General features: G+C 45.3%; 1 protein-coding gene across 5 annotated transcripts in view; it reads left to right on the forward strand.

The window, feature by feature from the left end:
• LOC144138220 (BAI1-associated protein 3-like) overlaps positions 1–24,571 on the forward strand; it is a 500,259-nt gene that overhangs the window by 255,693 nt on the left and 219,995 nt on the right. For all 5 annotated transcript variants that reach the window (XM_077670407.1, XM_077670408.1, XM_077670411.1 and 2 more), the window contains exon 3: positions 6,232–6,319. In XM_077670407.1, coding sequence (XP_077526533.1) covers positions 6,232–6,319 — 88 coding nt within the window. The remainder of the gene's footprint in view (positions 1–6,231; positions 6,320–24,571) is intronic.

A 24,571-nucleotide genomic window follows, 5' to 3' on the forward strand; every position in this document is an offset into this window, starting at 1 on the left:
GCGCGCAGTGACATCACACATGTCACGTGGGTGCTCTGTGCAGCGAAGCGTTTGGAAACACGCGTCCCGGCCACCTTAATAAACATCACGGAAGGAAGTTGTTTAAGCTTTCTAGGTGTGTACGCATACTCGCCTGTTCCAAAACCTAGAAATAGTCGGACGTGAAACTCGCCGCGGTGTCTCAGTGGCTAAGGCATTGTACTGCAGAGCACAAGGACGTGGGTTCGATTCCCGGCCGCGGTGACCACTTTTCTGATGGAGGCGAAAAGCAAAAACTGTGTGTTCGAGATTTCGGAGCACGTTAAAGATCCCCAGGTGGTCAAAATTAATGCGGAGCCCTCCACTACGGCGCGCCTCATCACCTGTGAAGCGTCGGCGCGTTAAAACCCCACAATCAATCAATCGGGTCGGGCGTGCGGACCAGTCATGTCTCTTCTCTAATGTTTTTCTTTGGCAATTTTTAAGTGTGAACGTAGGCACGGTTAGGTGAATGGATGGGTCAACTCGCTTGATGGAGTAGAGTCTAAGGTTACTAAACATTACACGTTTTGGCGCGCAGAGCGTACCCTATTCGACTTTCAGGCGTCGCCTTGCCTAACGCCTCCTTAAGCCATTTTCGCTTGCATTGAAAATAATTTCGACCCGGCTGCGCGGTATGTATCCCGAACCTCTCATTTCGCGATTGAAACGAAGTCGGCAATAATAAGTAAGACGGCGCAGTCCATCCCTCAACACCGGATAAGCTCGTGTGCGGTCCGAGCGAAGGCGACCTCATTTCCAGCCTGTCACAGAGAGATATCGGCGACGGCATCGAATTAAGGCGCCCTGCGAAGACGACGTCCGAGGAACAAAGCTTCCGGGGCGCTAGCCCGCTCTGAGCTTAAACAGAGACGTCGCTGTTTCTACGCCGACACACGCAATTACCGCCGCGTGTCGCCGGAAAGAAGAAAAAACGAGAAACAAAAGGACGCGTGTTGAAGGCAGCGGAACATAACAGCAGCGGCAAAACAGTACACGTAGACCGAAAACAATAAAAAGTAGTAAAGAAGCTCTAAAAGCAGGAGGAATGCACTGAAGGTAGTAGGAGAACACTAAAAGCAGCACTGAAACAGAAATGAATGTACCTAAGTGCTCGTTGGAGCACTGGGACAAAGGCACAGAAAGAAATCCCCTTCCCCTCTCTCTCCCGCAGGAAGCAAGTCGCGCGGAAGACGAATTGTTTTGGAAGCTCTAAATTGGTTTGGCTGTAGCGCTCTTAAGTCGGCTAAAACCTCGTCGTCCCCAATGTTAGACGCGGGCTATTTTTCTTCTCACGGCGTGGAAAAATATTAAGTTATAAGGCAGCCAGGGGAGAAAAACAAAAGAAAGTGCCCGTGCGAACAACGAAAGAGAGAAAAAAATAGTGAGGGGGCGGCGGAGGGGCCAAGAAAGCTCGTTGGGGAAGTTCATTTTTTATGCAACTTGGCAATAGCCCCTGCTTCCCCGTTTCGCTTTCGGGCGCCTAAAACGCAAAGCCCTTCGAAATGAACTTACACTGTTTCCTACTCATTTTTTTAGGCCACCGATTTTTGTGTTGAGTGAGACTATCTCCTGTTTCCGTTATTTCTTCTAGATTGGATCTGCCGTTCGTCACCGTGAACTAGTGTTTTATCTTTTCTCTGAAACGCGTAGTACCCTGTCCTATTTTCGCCCTTTTATTCGGCGCTGTGGTGACAGCATTTTGCGCTCACCATCACCGCGGTCATGCGGATGATCGTTCTTCTTTTTGGCGGTTTCCATTTTGTTCGCAGTCTGAGCGATGATATTTTACCACTACCGTAGATTAAGAGCGGTTGGTTGACCGTCGGGCGTTTAATTTGCCGCTCTTCTGACTTCGCTTAAGTGAGAAGCAAGAAGCGAGCGAACACTCCTAGCAGAACGCCGCGTTAAAATGATTGAGGATCGGTTTTCATCGCTTCCATCACTCTTGGATGCAACAGCCGCGTTCGTCGTCGTCGCCTCGCGGTTGGTTAGCACCCAAGCCGCGCCAAAGGTGGGTCAGTGCTGTAATTTTCTCGCGCAAAATAGTCTTCGGAAAGCTCAGTTTGGAACAAAGTGGAATGAAAAAAAAAGTGCACACGCCTGCCCTTAGGTTGCTGCTTCAATTTCGTGCTGATTTATTCTAGTCACAGAAATTCCTTTAATGAACGTTGTGCTTCGATACCTCCAGTTTCGCGACAGCACAACTTCGCACGTTTGTTATGATCTTCGCGCGTTTTACAAAAAAGTAACGACAGAGCGTTGCACACTTTTCGTAACTTTCTCCTGTGTGGTTGACAACAGCGCAAGAATCATCAACAACTTCCAATATTCACAAGAAAAGTGCGCATGGTGCGCCACAGCACTGCGCGGTCGGTTAGCAGCGGTGCCAGTGGCTTTGTCGCAATATGGTGTGCCAGTGGCCTTTCCACAATAGGATGCCAGTGGCTTCCAACCAACAGCGCACCAGTCGCCTTGCTACAATAGGGTGCCAGTGGCTTTTCCAGTGGCTTTAGCGCAATAATGTGCCAGTGGCTTTCCTGTGAGAATAGGTCAGTGTGCATTTTCAACAATAGTTATGCTGGACGCGTAACCAGAATGGGTACAAAGGAGGAGGAGAAAAGCGAAAGGAAAGGCCGAGAGGTTATCCAGGCTTAGAGCCCGGATTGCTACTCGGCACTGGGGAAGGGGTGTTCAGGGGATAAAAGAGATGGCATGCGAAAAAGGGGGGATAGGAGCGGGGTCGCGCACACACTTTAGTCCCTTCGTGGGCACTAGAGTCTCTCAGCTAAACCTGTGTCCTTCATAAAACGCAAAAGGGCTTTTGTTGCCTTCTGCGAAGTCGATTGTAGGGGTCTTTGTCCTAGGATAGTCTCTAGCTTGAACTGTTGATTGTACAATCTTCTGAGCTCGGCTGCCAAAACGCGTCTTTCCGTTGAATACTCGGGGCAACAACAAAGCACATGGTCGATTGTCTCTTCAACCTCGCAGGCGTCGCAGTGGGCACTACTGGCCATCCCGATGAGGAAGGAGTAGGCTTTCGTAAAGGCCACTCCCAACCACAGCCTACAAAGTAAAGTAGACTGTGATCGAGTCAGCCCACACGGAAGACGACGCTGGAGTAGAGGGTCCTGGTTGTGGAGGCGCGGGTGCACAAAGTCCGGTGTATTCCATTGAGTAATGGAGGTCCTCCGCGCGAACTGACGAAGCAGCCTAGCGGCATCAGTCCTTGCAAGCGGGAGCAAGATGGTCCTTTCACTGTCATGGCCTGTCCGGGCAGCTGCATCAGCCGAGACATTGCCGGTGATTCCACAGTGACTTGGCAGCCACTGAAATACAATATTATGGCCCTTTATGACAGCCTGGTGAAATAATTCCCGAATTTCTGTCACTAGTTGGTGCAACGGACCGTAGCGCAGGGCTGCTCGGAAGCTTTGCAGGGCGCCTTTGGAGTCGGTAAAAATGGACCATTTTTGGGGAGAAGCTTCCATGATGTATTGAAGAGCTTCACGGATGGCTGCAAGTTCAGTAGCCGTCGAGCTCGTCACATGGGCGACACGGAATCGGATCTTGGTTGATTCTGATGGTATAACCGCCGCACCTGCCGAGCTCGAGGACGTCACAGAACCGTCTGTGTATACATGCTTCCGGTCATTGTGTTGTTCGTACAGTAACTGCATATAAAACTGTCTGAGAGCCAGTTGGGGTAAGTCGGCCTTTTTTCCAATGCCCGGAACATGCAGACGAATGTCCGGTGTTGCCAGGCACCACAACGGGGAGGACGGTGTGACCGCAGGCGTGTAGTCTGACGGTACCTCAGCCCTGTGCGCTGCGACAATGGCTGCAAAGGAAGAGCGTGGTCGACTCTGAGGAAGCTGCGCAAGGTGGTGACATGGTAGCCTCGTGAGGAGCCTGATGTGTAGGCGTAGTGTCTCAGTGGTCACATAAGTTGCTGTAGGATAGTCTTGGGCAATGTATAATGTGCCCACTGTTGAAGCACATCGCGGCAAACCAAGACACGTGCGGAGAGCCTGCGCTTGGATGCTCTGGATCACCCGAAGGTTAGAGGAGCATGTACCGGATATCGCTGGCAAGCTGTAGCGCAAAACTCCCAAGAAGAGTGCCTGGTACAATTGCAGCATTCCTCTGACCGGTGTGCCCCACGTCTTTCCAGCGAGAAATTTGAAAATGTGGGCGATGGCGGTGAGTTTCTTCTTTAAGAAAGACACATGTGCGCTCCATGACAGGTCACTGTCGATGATCACGCCAAGAAATTTGTGATTTCTGGAGTAAGGTATCGACCTTCCATTAATGGTTATGGGATATCGGGACATGGTTTTGCGGGTAAACGCAACGACCGCGCACTTTTCACTAGAAATACTGAGTTCTTGCTTTCGGAGGTATGCCCTCGTCACATTGGCCGCTTTTTGAAGCCGTGCTCGGAGCTGAGGTCGATTAACAGCTGAAGCCCAGAGGCAGATGTCATCGGCGTAAATGGATATACGGACAGTCTTCGGTAGAGCGTGGACAAGCCCGATTATCGCTAGGTTGAAGAGGGTTGGGCTTAGCACCCCACCTTGAGGAACACCACGTTTGATGATGTGCTGCGATGTTGGGCCGTCTTCTGTCATTACAAAAAATGATCTTTCGGACAAGAAGCTGTGTATTCATTTGTAAATTCTGCCACCGAGTCCAAAGTGCTGAAGGACGTCTAGTACTGACTCGTGAAGCACGTTATCATAGGCCCCCTTAAGAATGGTAAAAGACGCGGAGGGGGGGAAGCTGATATGAAGGGGCATTGGCGCATTGAGCAGTTTGTAGGTACTTTTTCCTGGCATGTTGAGGTTATTACTCATAAAATTGCTTTAGATCTCCCGTCAGACCCCGTTCGCACTCTTTTTTCACTTTTCTGCAACCAGTGTAGCTACGGGACAACCAGCCATGTCCAAAGTTAAATTAAACTTCATTCGCACTTTGTGTCAGGGTGCAGTGGCGAAGTGTGAAACTTTGGTACCTAGCGCGGCAAAGCAAATGAGATAAACGATACACGTCAAAATTATTTAAAGCTGCACGCGGGAGCCTACTCATGGTATTTGTGGCTCTGAAAAGAAATTGCCACTGGAGGTAAGGTTGATGGGCATATCGCCAAACCAGAAGGGTCCGCGAACTTTCATTTGAGAAGGGTTAATGGAGGCTAAGCAGGTTCGCAAAAACACAAGCAGAGTAGAAGATACATATTTGAAAAAAGACAGGACAAGGAGATGAATCACAAGAAGAACACACAGGATGGGGCGCTTTATGTGCGTCGTCGTCTTGTCCGTGATTTACAAACAGCAGTTCTTAGCGCCTGCTCCTGTGGTTTTGCGTCGCCGTCAGCCTCGTCGTAACAGGTCGAACGAAGGGGACATGGAAGATTTACGAGATAGAGTGAGCAGGAAAGCGGAGGAAGAAAGTATGGTGAAAGTGTGAAGTGGAGGGCGGTATGCCGAGGCCGCGCGAGACATGCTCAGCGGTGGCGACGCGCTGAGAGATAGCACCAGAGCATCGCGTGCCGTCGTGCGTTTGACGAAGATGCGATCACTTCCTAAGGCGAAGAAAATTCCGCGTCTGCCGCTGCAGCAAAGTAGTAATATGTTAAGAATAAAACAGATCTGTCAACATACGTATATGCCTGTCTAAAATCCTTTGCCTCAACATATTTCGCGCAGTCGAAACAGCAAACACCTGAGCTCACATTCCGCTTTAGGGAGTATCGTAATCGTAAGCCATTTTTTTCTAAGATCCTTCACCATCTCGCTCAACTTTAAATCGTGCTGGAAGATGTAGTCCAACCTCAATTTTTACAAAACAAGGGTTTTTATCATTTCTTTAAAAAAAAAGATTTAGAGGCTTATTGTCTTTTCGATTTTACGAAGTTCTCTATTGAAAGAACTAATTCGTGGGCCACCGTGACTTCGTTAACTTGGATATAACAGTCACCGTGACCCGGGAGTTGGATCGTCAAGTGGATAATACCATAAAACCGAGAGACAGTTATGCTTGTGAAGAGCTTTGGGGGATTCCGAATTTGTTCGTTATTTCGGAAAATCCGAGAAATCGTATTTTGTAAAACTGAAATTCAACTGTACGAGAATGGTGCTGGCACGCCAGCAATGTCTGTTCGTGAAATTCATAGTAATATAGTCTCACCTATGTTTCTTGTCCACTGTGCAGGGTCCAGGATTCAGATGGCGGCTTCTTCGAAGACTTCACCGCCCTCTCGTGGAAGCAGGAAAACAGACGCCTGCAGGCATCCCGAGAGGTGAGTCCGCAGTTTTTAAATGCAGAGCATTTCTTAGCCTCGCCTCTTCCTGCGTCGGACGGCGTCCACAGCTCCGCGTCCGCAGCAGGTGCGCCTTTCCTCCTTCCCTCCTCTCTCTCAACAGCAGCTGGCGCGCGCATGCGTCGTAGTCAGCCCGTTCGCTCCGTCGCGGTCTCGGCGTAACGGGTGCGTGGTAGCAGCGTGGTGGGGCGTGGAAGGGCGCGCTGCTTGCGCATGCGCGCTCTCGCCCCCGTACTGCTCTCCCTGTACTGCGCGCGCTGCAAATATAAAGCGGCTAGCGGTCGCTCGTGCTTCAGTCACTGCGTTGCTCCTTCCTTCCTTGGTTGACGCTCGCTCCCACGTTTACTCGTGTCTGCTACTCCAGCATCACGGAAGAAGCGATGGAATCAACACTGCTTTCAACCAGTACTGAGGCCCTAATGCTCTGCATTTACTCGTGTTCCCCTCGCGGGAAGGCGCGGGAATTTTTTTGTTTATGTATGTTACATAGGGTCGGCCCCTACCGGGTGTTTTACAGAAGCACGAGGAAAACTGTGGATGGTGTTTCCTCCATCGCTTGCTTGCTCGGCCACTTCACTCACTCACTCGGCCGCTTCACTCACCCACTCACTAATTCGGGCGCTTCACTCACTCACTCACTCACTCACTCACTCACTCACTCACTCACTCACTCACTCACTCACTCACTCACTCACTCACTGGACGCTCGCTCACCCACTCACTCACTCACCCATTCACTCGGTTGCTTCACTTTCTCACTCACTCGTTCACTCACTCGGTCGCTTCACTTACTCGCTCACTTCCTCGCTCATAACTTACTCACTCACTCGACGCTCGCTCACCCACTCACTCGCTCGATCGCTTCACTCACTGACCCACTGGATCACTCAGTCACTCGGTCACTTCACTCACCCACTCACTCACTCACCCATTCACTCGGTTACTTCACTTTGTCACTCACACACTCACTCACTCGGTCGCTTCACTTTCTCACTCACTCACTTCCTCACTCATAACTCACTCACTCGCTCTACGCTCGCTCACCCACTCACTCGCTCGGTCGCTTCACTTTCTCACTCACTCACTTCCTCACTCATAACTCAATCGCTCTACGCTCGCTCACCCACTCACCGGCTCGATCGCTTTATTCGCAGACTCGCTGGCTCACTCACACACCCACTTACTCACTCGGTCGCTTCACTCACTCACTCACTCACTCACTCACTCACTCACTCACTCACTCACTCACTCACTCACTCACTCACTCACTCACTCACTCACTCACTCACTCACTCACTCACTCACTCACTCACCCACCCATTCGACAGTCAGTTAAAGCAGAATTTGCACTATTATTATCCTTAGCCTAAGGAGAAGCCTCCAACAATGCCCTGCTGCCGCGAGATGATAGGACGCCGCGCGCTCCAACTTCAAGGAGTTTTAAGACGGTAATGCCTTTAAGGAGAGCGCACCTCGTCGCGCAAAAACGTCGTCGACAGCTCTGCTGCCAAAGCTAAAAAAATAAAGTCCAAGAAATGCGAACAGGAGACACTCGACGCTTCACTTCCGGCGGTCGCTTCGGATGCCCGTGCTTGCTTGAAGACGGTGATACCCGGAAATCTGCAGAAGACAGCGCACTCCAGCTATTTTGCATTCTTTTTATATTCCGTCAAAGTTGGAGGGGAAAAAGTGCGTTGTGAGGCAGACGTTCCCCTCGGAACACCGTTCCCCTTCGTTTGAGCCCCGTTCTCGTTCGCGAAGATGACAGAAAGAACAGCCGCTTCGCCCGCCCACCTTATCTTCAGGTTTGTACGACCGAAAAAAACAAATATAAAACAGGATTTTTTTTTTTCATTCCATCCCGAGGCTCCTTCCCCTCGGTACGGAGATTGCAGGGTTGGTTGAATCGATCTGGGCCTGATTCTATCGAATTATATGAGTTTGGCGGAATGGAATTGCGCTGAAATTATATAATGTGCATTTTGTAGTGAGTTGACCGCCTTGACTACGTGACTTAACCCGTGAGTCAAGACAAAGAAAATTGAGAGAAAAAGAGAGAGGGAGAAATGTTTATTCAAAAATGAAAATTTACACTATGCTAGGCAATAATACATAAAGGGTAATCGTCGCACTCTCCGCCTTGTCTATCCCAGCGGGAAAGCGAAAAAACGGAATTTATACGTATGTGTAAGCACCTGTAGGATAGTAAACTAGTACAATGCGGCGTAATATACATGTGCACCACAATCAGTAATACAGCAGCCTCCCAACGAATACCAGGAACGTGTTTTTCTTCACGCTCGGTTTCGATTTTACTGCGAAATTTTGTTTCAACCACATAAGCAGGGACAGACTGTTTTCCCAACTTTCGTACCATTTTTTCACGTACATAAAACCGTTTGAATTACCTCGCATCGTAGCGGGATGACACGTTAGCGGGATTTGTGTTCTGCCAACTTGGTCTGAATGCAGCGCGAGGACATCTGAATTTTCTCTCGCTGTGGTACAAAATTCGGAGATCGGTAGACATCGTCTTGCCCTTTCTATCCTTATTTGGCCATCTGGAAACGCTTCCTGGCTTTCCAGAAATCAGCGCTTTCGAGTGTCTTTCCTTCCTCTACATTTGAGCGCTACATCCGTAGCGTGTTTTTAAAGTTAAGTGACACTAAGGCACAGTTAAGAAAACTTAGCTTTTTCGTTTTTTTTTCACTAGTATGTGTTTGGTTAACTCATGCGCTACAGTTTAACTCTTCGCCATCGGTTCTGCTTCTCCAATGTCGAATGGATTTATCTTAGGCAAGCTCCACCAATCCTGTTTAACCATTCACGATTTCCCCTGTCACAACTAGCAGTGCGGGAAAGTATATGATGGCGATGATACGTGTTTTCATGTTTTTGAAATATTGTGTATTAATAAGCAACTGCTGTTGCCGCGATTGGTATACTTGAATTCGCAGCACAGCAATCTAACAATAAACGCCAACTTGTTTTTACGCTTTAGTTTCCATTTAAACGTTGAGCGTGTCAAACCGCGTCAGCATTGGACAAGGTTTCAACTGTATTCTGCTGTATGGAATTTTAGAGGTGTGCAGGAATGTTGGATAAACCAATCGTCTAGCAGCGAAAGCATCGTTCTGAGCTAACAGAGTACGGGAGTACACTCCTGATCTTTGCGACTGTGGCTGGTCCGTTGACAAAATCCAAGGTTCACCTCGGTGCTGCATGGTTCTTATCGGTCGGCTACTTTCAAACGAGGACGAACAGAGATCCGCAGAGACTTTCCGGTGGTCTTCGATTCCTCCCTGTTTTCATCCCGTTAATCCTTGGTGGCTGTGCTCAAGGTTAACTTCCCTAAATGGCGTGCAGGTTCTGGCTTTGTTTTTCATTAACGTTCAAAAGAAGCCTATTTCGCACAACGATGGGGCCGTGCGAGAGAGCGCACATGCGCACACAAGGTGTGCATTCAACTTGTGCACGGGAGAAAGGAGAAATTGCTTTGACAGTATGACACGTGTCACCACCGCCTCAACTCTACAGCGCTTGTTTCGCACCACATTTTCAAGACCAGAAAGCGCTCTCGGATCAGTCTTTGTTAAAACTGCTGTGGAAGAAACCGTTACAAGGGCACGTGAGCGTTCCTTATTGTGTAGTGAATATGCGAATCCTTTGATGTCCAATTTCCGAACACAACCTTATAGTCATCATCATCCTTTTTGGTTCGCCTCCTCTTGTTCTCTCCGTCAGTATAACTGAGAGCCTTGGCCAATCGCCAATGTTAAGCCTAAATCTAGGCTTAACGTTCCGTAGCTGAAAGATGAGTATTATTACCCGCCAAGCAAGGTCAAATCCATTTTACGCCAAGCTGCGGGTACCTGTCGCCGACGTTAGGCCTACCGTCAAGCCGACACATAGCCCTGTTCGCACAGCTCGCACGTCTTATTTTGGGTCATCGCCGTACGACACCACGTTTCAGTGGACGCCGCATGATGGCGCTACTAACGCCAGGCCGGCACATATCCGCGTTCTCATCGTCAAGCGAAGAGTACATCTAGCGGGAACGTATTCATCGACTGGTCTAAAACCTGTTTCTGTAATTAGCGTGCTCAAATTACTCATGTAGGCCTACACTTACTCGTGTAGGCCTCAGCACACGCTTCTATCACACGTTTCCGAGTCGAAGGCTACGACGCATTCATTACGACAGCCTTTAGTCTTTTTATGCCCAATGTTTCTCAGGAGCAACAACTCAAACAATAATTCTTTCTCTCGCACTTTGTGGATTTGTTCTACATTCAACACCATCTGTTGCCAGGCAAAGGTTCCCGGACCTTCAAAAATTAAAAAGAAGAGATGGTAGCACGTGCTTTCCTGTGCTAAAGAAAAGTCTTTTTTACGCGTGTCAACGCATCGAACCCGGTGGCTCAATGGGCTAGTGACAGGTAAACGAAATTGTGCAATTTCGTTCTTAATACAAATGATAGCAATACAAACTTTACGTCATTGTCTTCACTTGACCCATAAATCACGCTGATCAAGGTAGCTTTCTTGCTCGACTGATATATGGCCAGTGCCCAGTGTTTCCCAGTGCCCAGTGGGTCATTGTGCCCGTGCTAATGAACAAATTTTTTTTCTGACTTCATACTTGTGACGTCGGAAGTTCTTTTAGATCATAAAAATGTTTTCACGATCTTAAGCAAAAATTAAAGTTATGAGCATCAAAGGGCTAATCTCTACAGCCATCGAGCTTTCGTGGTGTTGGGAATGAGTGCTCGTCCCTCGTTCCGGAAACCGTGGGTTCGATTCCCGTCCAGCTGCAAATTTACTAGCTTTTATTTTCAACTCAACTATTCTACTTTTATTCTCCTTGGCACTCAAAACGGCCTGCCACCTTTTGGTTACGACAACTGCTTAGATCATCATCTACCTACTGAGTCAAATAAGTTCACATTTACATTCTTTAAAGGGACCCTGCAACACTTCCGATAAGCTCTTTCACTCTGCTTCGCGTCTTGAACCACTGCGATTTCTGCTTTGTTTTTGTGCCTTTTTTTAAGCTGCTATCGAAAATCGCTCATTTCTGCAACTGAAGGATAACCGGCCAACAGCTGCTACATGGCCTCAGTGACGTAATCGGAGCGATCGAAGAACATCAAGACCGGGAAAGAGAGCAAAATCTTTTGAGCGAGTTTCCAAGTTATCTTCTAGGCATAGAGCAGTAATTTTTGGCTGATGTACTTGCGACCCCCTCATCTAAGTACTGGGTGTGTGTGCTGACTACGTTCTGCAAGCATTTAATATAAAAAAAAAAAGTTGAGAAAAGTGTTGCAGGGTCTTTTTAAAAGATAGCAGTTAAGTAAGCACTCCAACGCGCTTGTGTTTCTGTGCACCACGTGCGCCCGCAGCAGAAAATATTGTGATCAGTGCGTCAGGAACGGGCGTTCTTGTAGTTCCGATAGGGACCAATTGAGAGCTGCTTTAAGGATGATTGATAGGCGCTCTCTTAGGAACAGGGGAGAACCGATCGATCGTGCATGACAAGTTTGCCCGCCCCAACAGTGTTTTTCGCCTCACGCGATCTGGTGCCACGCCATTTGCCAAAACAGTGGCACAGGTGATTATCGGATCGATCATCCGCCGTAATGGCGATTTGTCGTTTTTTTTTCCTTTCCTTTAGCTGGTTATGCTAAACACGCCCCCGTAAATGATATAACGGTACAAAGTTGATGAGGCGAGGGAAAAGCTTCCTAGAGGCAAGTAATGCAGTGTTGAATCAACGCAAAGTGGCCGTTTCCCGCGCATCGCTGACAACTATGATCTTACAAGAACGCGGGGAAGTCGCGGTTCCTGCAAGATCGTTTTGCCGCCTGGTGGACCTACATGCCTCAATAATAATCAATCAATCAATCAATCAATCAATCAATCAATCAATCAATCAATCAATCTTTATTTTCGGTGCCCAGGAACAACCTTAAGGCCTTGGTGCTGGCACACCATATACAAAACATTAATAAAAGAAACGTAGAACAGCACGGCACAACACACAAAATCCTCGATATGACAGAAAAAATAAAGTAAAATTACTTACACAAATTCAGAAAAAAAGCAAAAAAACAGTGTTGCAATAATCAATCAATCAACCAATCAATCAATCATTTATTTGCGTGCCCAGGAACAGCCGGGGTCGGCCTTTGTGCTGGCGCACGGAAACAGAAACACGCGAAACATAATGTACACATCTTTCAAATACAAAATAAAATACAAAATACAAAAAAAACGAAAGGATAGCTTATGTTGAAGTTACGGAATGAAAGTCATTTAAGTGCATGAACTCAAGGATAAAAGACAAATGCAGAATAAGAAAAGTTGGCAGTTACGCCAATACAAACTCACAGACATGTTTGCGAAACAGAGTAGGGCAATCATTAAATATATCAAGGTAATCCGAGTACCGATTGTACGTGCATTGCAGTCGGCACACAGGGCACAAGACACGCAGACAATTGGGGTTGCAAAAGGTATCATGTTTCCTGGTCCACTTTTGAATAATAATAATAATAATAATAATAATAATAATAATAATAATAATAATCAATCAATCAATCAATCAATCAATCAATCAATCAATCAACCTTTATTTTTGGTGCCCAGGAACAACCCTAGGGTCTTGGAACTGGTACACCATATACAAGCATTCATAAAAACAAACTAAAATCAAGACAACACAACACATAAAACCATATATATGAAAGAAACAATAAAGTAAAAATAGTTACAGAGATCCCAGAAAGCAAAACAGCAAAAAAAAAGGAAGCATAGTGTTAGAAGCCATGACACCCGGCCAGCAAAACGTTGAGGGCACGTGAAAAATTGAAAATACACAAGCAAATACTCAATGAACATGACGGAGATAGATTATACACATAAAACAAAGGTTTTGTAACAAGATCTTAGGAAGTTTCAAAATGGAAAAACGAAGTTCAGCGTTACAAGCACTGACACTTAAACCGACAGAAATTCAAGCAACACAAAATCAGGAAAAGTGAAAAACAAACAAGCAAGATGATGATTTGCATAGAATAAATACGGAACAGAAATACGCCACATAAATGACATAAAGGCACTTAAGCTACAACAGTTTTGAATTCATTAGAGAACAAAGACAAAGAGCTCTGGAATATATCAAGACGATCAGAATATTCATTATATGCACATTGTATTCTGCAGATGCACGAGCGTCGTCTACTTAAAGCATCTGTTCTGAACGTTCGAAATCTTCGGAAAAGTTTGTTCGGCAAGTTGACATTGATAAGTGCAACCAAGTCATCACACAAAATATCACCATGAAGAAGTTTATAAAGAAAGATAATGTCAGCTCTCATTCGTCGACACCAAAGGGAAGGAATACTTTTGAGACAAGACATGCTGCCATTTGCGTCTTCTTGTACATGACGGAAACGGTGCCTAAACATAGAAAGGAACTTATTTTGAACCCTTTCGATGCGGTCACTATTGGACTTGCAAGTTCCATTCCAAACAACAGAACCGTATTCGAGAAGAGGTAAGCAGAGAGCCGAATACAACTTTAAGAAAGGAAGAGGACTTTTAAACTCTTTAGAATACCTGCAAACAGCACCCAGACATCGAAGAGAGCGTCCGGTAATTTATGTAACGTGGGAAGAGAAAGTTAGAGAAGAATCAAATAGTACTCCCAAGTCCCGAATTTCGGTCACCCTCGGCAGTGCAGTGCTTGCTATTTTATAGGAGTATTGCAGCTGTTGAGTTTTCCTACTATAGGAAACAACTTTAGTTTTTGAGGGGTTCAAAATTAAGTCATTTTTGGTGCACCAACGATGGAATGACACGATATCAGCCTGAAGAGAATTACAGTCCTAAACATTACACACTTCTCTGAAGATTTTCATATCATCAGCATACAACAAAAAAGATGAATTTTGAATGGCAGAAGCAACATCGTTAATGAAAATGGAAAAAAGAAGGGGGCCCAGAACGGAGCCCTGGGGTACGCCACTTGTTGCTTTGTATCTAAATGATGTTTGACCGTTAACACTTACATAGCAATATCGCTCCTGGAGATAGCAACGTATAAGACCCACTAAAGAAGCGTGAACATCTAACAGAATGAGCTTAGCAAGCAATAACGAGTGGTTGACTACATCAAAGGCCTTGCTCATGTCACAGTAGACCGCATCAAGCTGGCTTCTACCAACGACTGCTGGGACAGCCTGCTCCATGAAGCATGCGAGGTTTGTGGAAGTTGAGCGACCACGCATGAAGCCATGTTGATTAGGAATGAGGACGTGTTTAAGTGAGAAAGACAAGACCGCATGAAGAGATAACTCGAATATTTTAGAGGCAGAACAAAGGAGCGACAGTGGCCTATAGTTCATGGGGTCAGTTTTTGGGCCTGACTTGAAAACAGGGAATACACGAGAAATTTTCCATGAGCGAGGGTACGTGCCAGACCGGAGACAGTTATTAAATATTGAGGTGAACACAGGAACGAATATATTTGCATACGTTTTTAGAATTGCAGCAGGAATACCATATAATAATAATAATAATAATAATAATAATAATAATAATAATAATCAATCAATCAATCACTGTTTATTATAGTGCCCAGGAACAGCGGAGGCCTTCGTGCTGGAGCACTCAGAGGGGAAAATGCAGCACTGTAGTACATCAACAATTTGCTAATAAACACTCAGTGAGCAAAAAAAAAGAAAGACCTACAAAAACAGCAAAGAAGATTAGAAATAAAATAGTGCAATCCAACCGACTTTACACAATCAAGTCGTGCTGGCGCACAGACAAGGTATAAGACAGCAATGAAATGCATCAACAGCTGGCAAAAGAACAGTGAGTGAGCAAAAAATAAGAAGACACTACAACTTCAAAGAAGAATAAAAATACCATAGTGTAATTTTAGGCAACATTACACAATCAATAGAAACTGTAATGTCTGGTCAGTTGCAAGAAGACATCTTACAATAAGCGTAACTATACGGAAGGGTGAGTGAAAAGAAGAAAGTTTTTACAAGATTCGGGAAGCGTACATTTTCAGTTTCAAATGGACGCATGAAGTGAATATGGCAACTTTTAATGATAAAAACTGCAGAAAAAGAAAAATTCTACGATAATTACAGTCGCAGTATCAGCACAATACACGAATAACCAGGAACAAGAACAAGCTCGGTGAAGTCAATGCACACGTCAGGACGATAAGTGAAGAAAAATAGCACTGCCAAGATGAACCTAGTGTGTCAGAGCTGACAATAATAATAATAATCAATCAATCAATCAATCAATCAATGTTTATTAGAGTGCCCAGGAACAGCCGAGGCCTTGGTTCTGGCGCACTGAGGAAGACAAAATGCGGCACTAATATACAGCAGAAACTCACAATATAAACAGTCAACAAGAAGAACGAGCGAAGAAAAAAAAAGCAGTAATACCCTAAGGATAATAAAAAGGTATTCCAAACACAGTTAGACGATTAAGAAACTCTAATGGTGGATCAATGGCAAAAGTATATGGAACAATGGTCACAGCAGTTGGGTGAAGTAAGCAGACATAAAAACGTATTCGCAGATATAGGCGAAAACACAAAGCTTCAATTAAACATGAATGTATGAAACAAAATACAGGAACTGATTTATGAAAAACAGCAACAGAAGATGGAAAGTACCAGACACATCACAATAAATCGGGTGCGATGGAAAGCAAGTAGCATACCGTAATATATGACAAGTCGATGAAGCAGTTACAGCCACAAAGTCACGAATATATTGGACTTACAAACCAGAAACAAGAACTATGAAGACATTTCATACATAAAAACCATATAAAAAACTAAAAAAAAGTGCCGAAAAGAAGAGTAATTATTGTATCACAGCTAACAACCCAGTCAAAAACTCCCGAAGGGGACGTTGAAATATATCAAGTTTCCCAGAGTGACAGTTATAGAGACCTTGCACTCTTTGGAGGGGGGAATGGGTGTTGAGTGCTGTAGCATTATGGAAAGGGGGGGGGGTAAACCTTGTTGTTTTTTGCGAAACACGAAGGCTGACTTGTGCAAGTAGTTCCTGGCATGTGATAATACCATGAAGCAGTTTATATAGAAAAAGAAGATCTAGGCGGGTTCGCCGACAACTCAGAGAGACAGGCAATGGGAATCTGGATACTGCTAAGGCAGTCTCGGGAGGCCCAGAGGAAAAACGATGCCTGTATATTGATAGAAATTTGGTCTGAACACGCTCTATACGTTTGCTGTTAGAATGACAGGTTCCATTCCATACGACAGAGGCATATTCTAGTTGAGGAATACAAAGTGTTTTGAATAGTTTCAGGAATGAATTAGGGGACCGAAAGTCCCGTGAAAATCTGCATACAGCACCAAGAGAGCGAAGAGCCCGCCGAGTAAGTTGATCGACATGGGGCGAGAAAGTTAAGGCGCTGTCAAAGAGCACTCCAAGGTCTCTGATACCATCAACTCTAGACAGGGGGCCGCCGTCAATGGTGTAAGGAAAGTAAAGGATGTTTGTTTTTCGGCTATAAGAGATGACCTTTGTTTTCTTTGGATTAAGAGTTAATCTATTCTTTGAACACCATTTAGAGAACAAGGACACATCTTTGTTTAGGGAAACACAGTCCTCAGCAGACTTAATACGTTTGAATATTTTGATGTCATCAGCATATATTAGGAACGAAGACTTCTTGATTGCAGCTGACACATCGTTTATAAAAATAGAAAACAACAGAGGGCCCAACACAGAGCCTTGGGGCACACCACTTGTTGTCCTGTACATAGCGGACTTCCTGCCGTTAACACTCACATAACAAAACCGATTGTGTAGGTAACTCCATAACAATGCCACGAGTGGTGCATCAACGCCAGACAGTAAAAGCTTATTAAGTAACAACGAGTGGCAGACAACATCGAATGCCTTGCTCAGGTCACAGTATACAACGTCCAACTGGCCCCTCTCTGAAACTGCTGCGGAGGCCTGCTCCATGAAGCAGGCGAGGTTTGTTGTTGTCGACTTTTAATAATCAATCAATCAATCAATCAATGTTTATTAGAGTGCCCAGGAACAGCCGAGGCCTTGGTTCTGGCGCACTGAGGAAGACAAAATGCGGCACTAATATACAGGAGCAACTCACAATATAAACAGTCAACGAGAAGAACGAGCAAAGAAAAAAAAAAGTGCAGTAAAACCCTAAGGATAATAAAAAGGTATTCCAGCCACAATTAGACGATTAAGAAACTCTAATGGTGGATCAATGGCAAAAGTATATGGAACAATGGTCACAGCAGTTGGGTGAAGCAAGCAGACATAAAAACATATTCGCAGGTATAGGCGAAAACACAAAGCTTCAATTAAACATGAATGTATGAAACAAAATACAGGAACTGATTTATGAAATTACAGCAACAGAAGATGGAAAGTACCAGGCACATCACAATAAATCAGGTGCGATGGAAGGCAAGTAGCATACCGTAATATATGACAAGTCAATGAAGCAGTTACAGCCACAAAGTCCCGAATATATTGGACTTACAAACCAGAAACAAGAACTAAGAAGACATTGCATACATAAAAACCATGTAAAAAACTAAAAAAAAATGCCGAAAAGAAGAGTAATTATTGTATCACAGCTAACAAACCAGTCAAAAACTCCCGAAGGGGACGTTGAAATATATCAAGTTTCCCAGAGTGACAGTTATAGAGACGCTGCACTCTTTGGAGGGGGGAATGGGTGTTGAGTGCTGTAGCATTATGGAAAGGGGGGGTAAACCTTGTTGTTTTTGGCGAAACTCGAAGGCTGACTTGTGCAAGTAGTTCCTGGCATGTGATAATACCATGAAGCAGTTTATATAGAAAAAGAAGATCTAGGCGGGTTCGCCGACAACTCAGAGAGACAGGCAATGGGAATCTGGATACTGCTAAGGCAGTCTCGGGAGGCCCAGAGGAAAAACGATGCCTGTATATTGCTAGAAATTTGGTCTGAACACGCTCTATATGTTTGCTGTTAGAATGACAGGTTCCATTCCACACGACAGAGGCATATTCTAGTTGAGGAATACAAAGTGTTTTGAATAGTTTCAGGAATGAATTAGGAGACCCAAAGTCCCGTGAAAATCTGCATACAGCACCAAGAGAGCGAAGAGCCCGCCGAGTAAGTTGATCGACATGGGGCGAGAAAGTTAAGGCGCTGTCAAAGAGCACTCCAAGGTCTCTGATACCATCAACTCTAGACAGGGGGCCGCCGTCAATGGTGTAAGAAAAGTAAAGGATGTTTGTTTTTCGGCTATAAGAGATGACCTTTGTTTTCTTTGGATTAAGAGTTAATCTATTCTCTGAACACCATTTAGAGAACAAGGACACATCTTTGTTTAGGGAAACACAGTCCTCAGCAGACTTAATACGTTTGAATATTTTGATGTCGTCAGCATAGATTAGGAACGAAGACTTCTTGATTGCAGCTGACATATCGTTTATAAAAATAGAAAACAACAGAGGGCCCAACACAGAGCCTTGGGGCACACCACTTGTTGTCCTGTACATAGCGGACTTCTTGCCGTTAACACTCACATAACAAAACCGATTGTGTAGATAACTCCACAACAATGCCACGAGTGGTGCATCAACGCCAGACAGTAAAAGCTTATTAAGTAACAACGAGTGGCAGACAACATCGAATGCCTTGCTCAGGTCACAGTATACAACGTCCAACTGGCCCCTCTCTGAAACTGCTGCGGAGGCCTGCTCCATGAAGCAGGTGAGGTTTGTTGTTGTCGATTTTCCCGATATAAAACCATGCTGGTTAGGTATAAGGACGTTTTGTACAGAACTTGATAAGACTTCGTGAAGCGCTGTCTCAAACAGCTTGGAGCAGGCACAAAGGAGAGAAACAGCCCTATAATTTGTTGCGTCAGACGTCGGGCCTGTCTTTAAAATTGGACGCACTCGAGAGATTTTCCACGTGCGCGGGAAGACGTTTGTTTTTAGACAATTATTGAATATAGAAGTTAGAACAGGTACAAAAATACTGCCATAGGTTTTAACAATGGCCGGAGGGATTCCGTCAGGGCCACAGGACAAAGATGGTTTCATGCGCTTTAGGCTCTCAAGAACCAGCTTTTCGTCTAATAGTATAAGGCTTGGGCCTTGTATATGGTTTAACAAAAGGTTCATTACCGTCTCATCGCGCTGGCCATATGTAGCGCTAAATTGCTGCGCAAAATAGTTGGCGACGTCATGAACCTGTTCCCCAGAGGATAATAATAATACTAATAATAATCAATCAATCAATCAATCAATCTTTATTTTCGGTGCCCAGGAACAACCCTAGGGTCTTGGTACTGGTACACCATATACAAATCGTACATAAAAACAAACTAAAATCAAGACAACACAACACACAAAACTGTATGCATGAAAGAAACAATAAAGTAAAGATAGTTACAGTAATCTCAGAAAGCAAAACAGCAAAAAAAAAAGAAAAGAAAAGAAAAGAAACAGGAGACCTAGCGTTGCAAGCCATGACGCTCGGACAGCGAAATGTTCAAGGCACGTGAAAAACAGGAAATACTCACTGAACATGACAGCGATAAGTTATACGCATAACACGAAGGTTTTATAACAAAATGTTCGGAAGTTTCAACTTTGAAAGAAGTTCAGCATTACAAGCACTGGCACTCAAACCTACAGAAATTCAAGCAACGCAAAACCAGGAAATGTGAAAAACAAACAAACAAGAACATGATTTGCCTAAAATAAATACAGCACATAAATTTGCAATGACTAAAGGCACTTAAGCTACAACAGTTTTCAAGTCGTTTGAGAACAAAGAAAAAGAACTCTGAAATATATCAAGACGATCAGAATATTCATTATATGCACATTGTATTCTGCAGATGGACGAACGTCTTCTACTTAAAGCATCTGTTCTAAAAGTTCGAAATGTTCGGAAAAGTTTGTTCGGCAAGTTGACATTGATAAGTGTAACCAAGTCGTCACACAAAATATCCCCATGAAGAAGTTTATAAAGAAAGATAATATCAGCTCGCATTCGTCGACACCGAAGGGAAGGAAGACTTTTCAGAAAAGGCACACTGCCGTTAGCGTCTTCTAGCACATGACGGAAGCGGTGCTTAAAGATAAAGAGGAACTTATTTTGAACTCTTTCGATACGGTCACTATTGGACTTGCAAGTTCCATTCCAAACAACAGAGCCGTATTCGAGAAGAGGTAGGCAGAGAGCCGAATACAACTTTAAAAAAGGAAGAGGACCTTTAAACTCTCTAGAATACCTGCAAACAGCACCCAGACATCGAAGAGAGCGACGGGTAATTTGTGTAACGTGGGAAGAGAAAGTCAGAGAAGAATCAAATAGTACTCCCAAGTCTCGAATTTCAGTCACCCTCGGCAATGCAGTGCTTGCAATTTTATAAGAGTATTGCAGCTGTTGAGTTTTTCTACTATAGGAGACAACTTTCGTTTTCGAGGGGTTCAAAATTAGGTCGTTTTTGGTGCACCAACGATGGAATGACGCAATATCAGCCTGAAGATAATTACAGTCATGAATATTGCGCACTTCTCTAAAGATTTTCATATCATCAGCATACAACAAAAAAGAAGAATTTTGAATTACAGAAGCAACATCGTTAATGAAAATGGAGAAAAGAAGGGGACCCAGAACAGATCCCTGGGGTACACCACTTGTTGCTTTGTACCTAAATGAAGTTTGACCGTTAACACTCACATAGCAATATCGCTGCTGGAGATAGCAACGTATAAGACCCACCAAAGAAGCGTGGACATCTAACAGAATGATCTTGGCAAGCAATAACGAGTGGTTGACTACATCAAAGGCCTTGCTCATGTCACAGTAGACCACATCAAGCTGGCTTCTACCAACGATTGCTGGGACAGCCTGCTCCATGAAGCACGCGAGGTTTGTGGAAGTTGAACGACCACGCATAAAGCCATGTTGATTAGGAATGAGGACGTGTTTAAGTGAGAAAGACAACACCATATGAAGAGATAACTCGAATAGTTTAGAGGCAGAACAAAGGAGCGAGACTGGCCTATAGTTTATGGCGTCAGTTTTTGGGCTTGACTTGAATACAGGGAATACGCGAGAGATTTTCCATGAGCGAGGGAACGTGCCAGACCGGAGACAGTTATTAAACATTGAAGTGAACACTGGAACGAATATGTTTGCATACGTTTTTAGAATGGCGCCAGGAATACCATCTGGTCCACAAGAAAGCGAGGGCTTTAGCCGCTTGATACTGGTCCGCACGATGTTCTCATCCAGTTGGAAACAACCAGAGTTACCGCCCTGGTGACAAGGGGCGCTACTGTTATCACTGCCACCGCTAATTCCAAAAAAAGAAGAAAACTGACGAGCAAAGCAGTCGGCCACCTCCGCAACCTCATTGCCGTTGGAGTCTAGTAAACGAATAGATTCTTTAGTTTTACTAGATCTTGAATGAATGTACTTCCAGAAGGCTCCCGGTTGATGGGTTGCTTTAGCTTCTACTGATGCCAGGTACGAAGCATGATCACGCTTGTGCAATATTTTGCATAAGGCACGTAGGCGCCGAAACTCCTGAGTGAACTGGTTCGCACCAGAGCGCTTCATCTTTCTATGCGCACGTTCTTTGCGTTTAAGGGCATCCCGCAATTCAGAAGAAAACCAGTGTGGGAATTTGAACTTCTTTGGTAAATATTGCGGGATGTATTTCTTCATACCCAAAAGTACAATCTCAGTAAAACGCTCAACTTGTTCATTGACATCAGGTTCGTCAATGACTGTCGACCAAGGGACAGCAGAAAAGTAATCATACAGCCCAACGTAATCTCCCCGGGCGAAAGCGTAGCGAGGTTGCGTGTTGCAGGAACTTACGGAATGGTGGAGCATTGTGGGAAGGGAACAGGAAATAGAAAGAGGAGGATGAAATCTGTCAGGTCTAACTAAAGGACAATCAGAGTGTGACACACTAACATCATAAAAATTCGAAAAACACAGGTCCAAAATGTTTCCACTGCAGTTTTCTATGTGATTATGCTGTGCCATGGAAGTGAAAGACGAAAAATCTAGTAATCTATTACCCTTCTGTTCAATGTGGTGGTTATGGTGGGAACAGGATAGATGGCTCCACTGAACGCCAGGAGCGTTAAAGTCTCCAAGAAGGAGGACCTTGCGGTTGCATTGAGTAATAAGCTCTTGTTCAATGGAGGAAACTAACTGATTGAATGCGTCAGGAGCTACATCAGGGGGAATGTAAAAAACCCCAACAAGAAGTTTTTCAGTTTTAGAGATAAGAATTTCAACCCATACAGACTCATCTGCATTCTGAATATCGCTACAAAGCACACTCGGGAGAGATTTGTCGACGGCAAGAAGGACCCCACCCCCTTTTTGTTTGCTTCCCGTCAAGGCACGATCACTACGATATACATGGTAATTTTGAGGGAAATAATCACTGGACAGAATATCAGGGCACAACCAAGTTTCAGAGATAGCTATTAACGGAAAACACGAAGCCAGAACATTACCAAAGAAGTCAGTTGCCTTGGTACGAAGACCGCGCACATTCTGATAAAACACATCCAAAGTACTAGTCATCATTGCGTTTCTTATGTGATGCGCTCAGAGCTGTGAAGCATGCCTTCGCGAAACATGCCTCGAAACTCCTTAAAGAGGCAGTCTTTCGGCCAAACAGCGGGGTCATTCAAGCGCTCGAAAAACTCTTCACTGACGGATATATAAAAGGATGCGTACGTGTCAAACTTCGTCTTCAGTCGTCGGCAGCTCAAGGACGAGACACCTAAGGTTGACAGATGGGCATTAAGGCTAGCAGAGGTGGTGGATGGGGAAAGCTTTGAGACGAACATAGCTTTGGGGCGCTTCGGCTGCGGAACGACTACGAGTCCACATGTGTCCGATGCACCTACACATGCCTGGCTTCGGCGCTTCTTCTCAATAGTAGGAGGGTTACGATCAAGCACAGACACAGACTGCACAGGGGAAAGTGGGGACGGAGTGGGAGGCAGTGTCGGAAAAGCCGAAGACACCGACTGCAGCGGAGCCGACGTAGCCGACGGCGACACTTCTTTGTAGACAACTTGCGTGAAAGAAGGCTTTTCCGAGCTGCGACGTACTTCATCCTGCAAGGCAGGGGGGCGACGGAGCAATTCGGCACGCAAGGAGCACACCTCCGCACGCAGGGAACTAACCACTTTCGCATAATGGGCGCGGTCTCCCTCCCTCTCTTGACGGAGACGGTCGAAAGAGAGCGCGTTTTCCCGGCGCATGAGGTCGTTGTTCTCCCGCAGCCGGGCCACTTGGTCGCTGAGGAAAGAAATTCCGTCCAGCGCGTCGATGAGGAGCGCGCGGAGACCGGCAGCTTCGGCGTCAAGGTCAACCGGCTGGGACGGCCTTCTCGACGACGGGCGGCGAGTCTCGTCGAAGGGAGCAGGGGGAAGGAGCCCCGCTTGCGGACGTGCCGATGTCGTCGCCGGCTCCGCTAGGCCTAGCCGCCGCCTCAGCCGTTTCACAGATGTTGCACTTGAACGGCCGAGCGCCAGAACTCAGGAGTTGAAGCTCAGCGTCCGGCCACACAACACACTTCGCGTGCACGCGTTTGTTACAGGAAAGGCAGCGGAAAAACTTTTGTTTACCGTAAAAAACACAGGAGCATAGAATACAGCAATCCTTGCTGGGCGCCATCTTGCATAATGATAATAATAATAATAATAATAATAATAGTAGTAATAATAATAATAATAATAATAATAATAATAACAATAAAAGGAATAATAAAAGGCGCCATTAAGAGAAAATACTAGGATGGTTTATTAAAAAAGTCTGGTTTGCCCCGGCACCAATGTTATTGCAAATTTTAAACAAACATTGGAGAAATTAAAGAAAACATGTGAAGCAGGGGCGACTCCCCAGTTGCTTTCCGGCCACTGTTCTATGACGACACAGAATTTTGTGACGTCATAGAAAATGGCGATAGAAAATGGTCATGGAAAATTACATGAACAACCGCCAATAAACATGACTGGGCGATTGATGTGGTGCCTATAGTTCCATTTGATCGCATCACTCGAATGCTAACGGGCCGTTAGCACACTGACAATTATGTTTTAGTGCTGTCCCACATCACGTGACTCCTGCTTATAACACGTC

This window comes from Haemaphysalis longicornis, unplaced genomic scaffold (genome assembly GCF_048455015.1).
Source record: "Haemaphysalis longicornis isolate Haplotype H1 unplaced genomic scaffold, Haemaphysalis longicornis Haplotype H1 scaffold_5, whole genome shotgun sequence".
In the NCBI taxonomy this organism is placed as follows: domain Eukaryota; kingdom Metazoa; phylum Arthropoda; class Arachnida; order Ixodida; family Ixodidae; genus Haemaphysalis; species Haemaphysalis longicornis.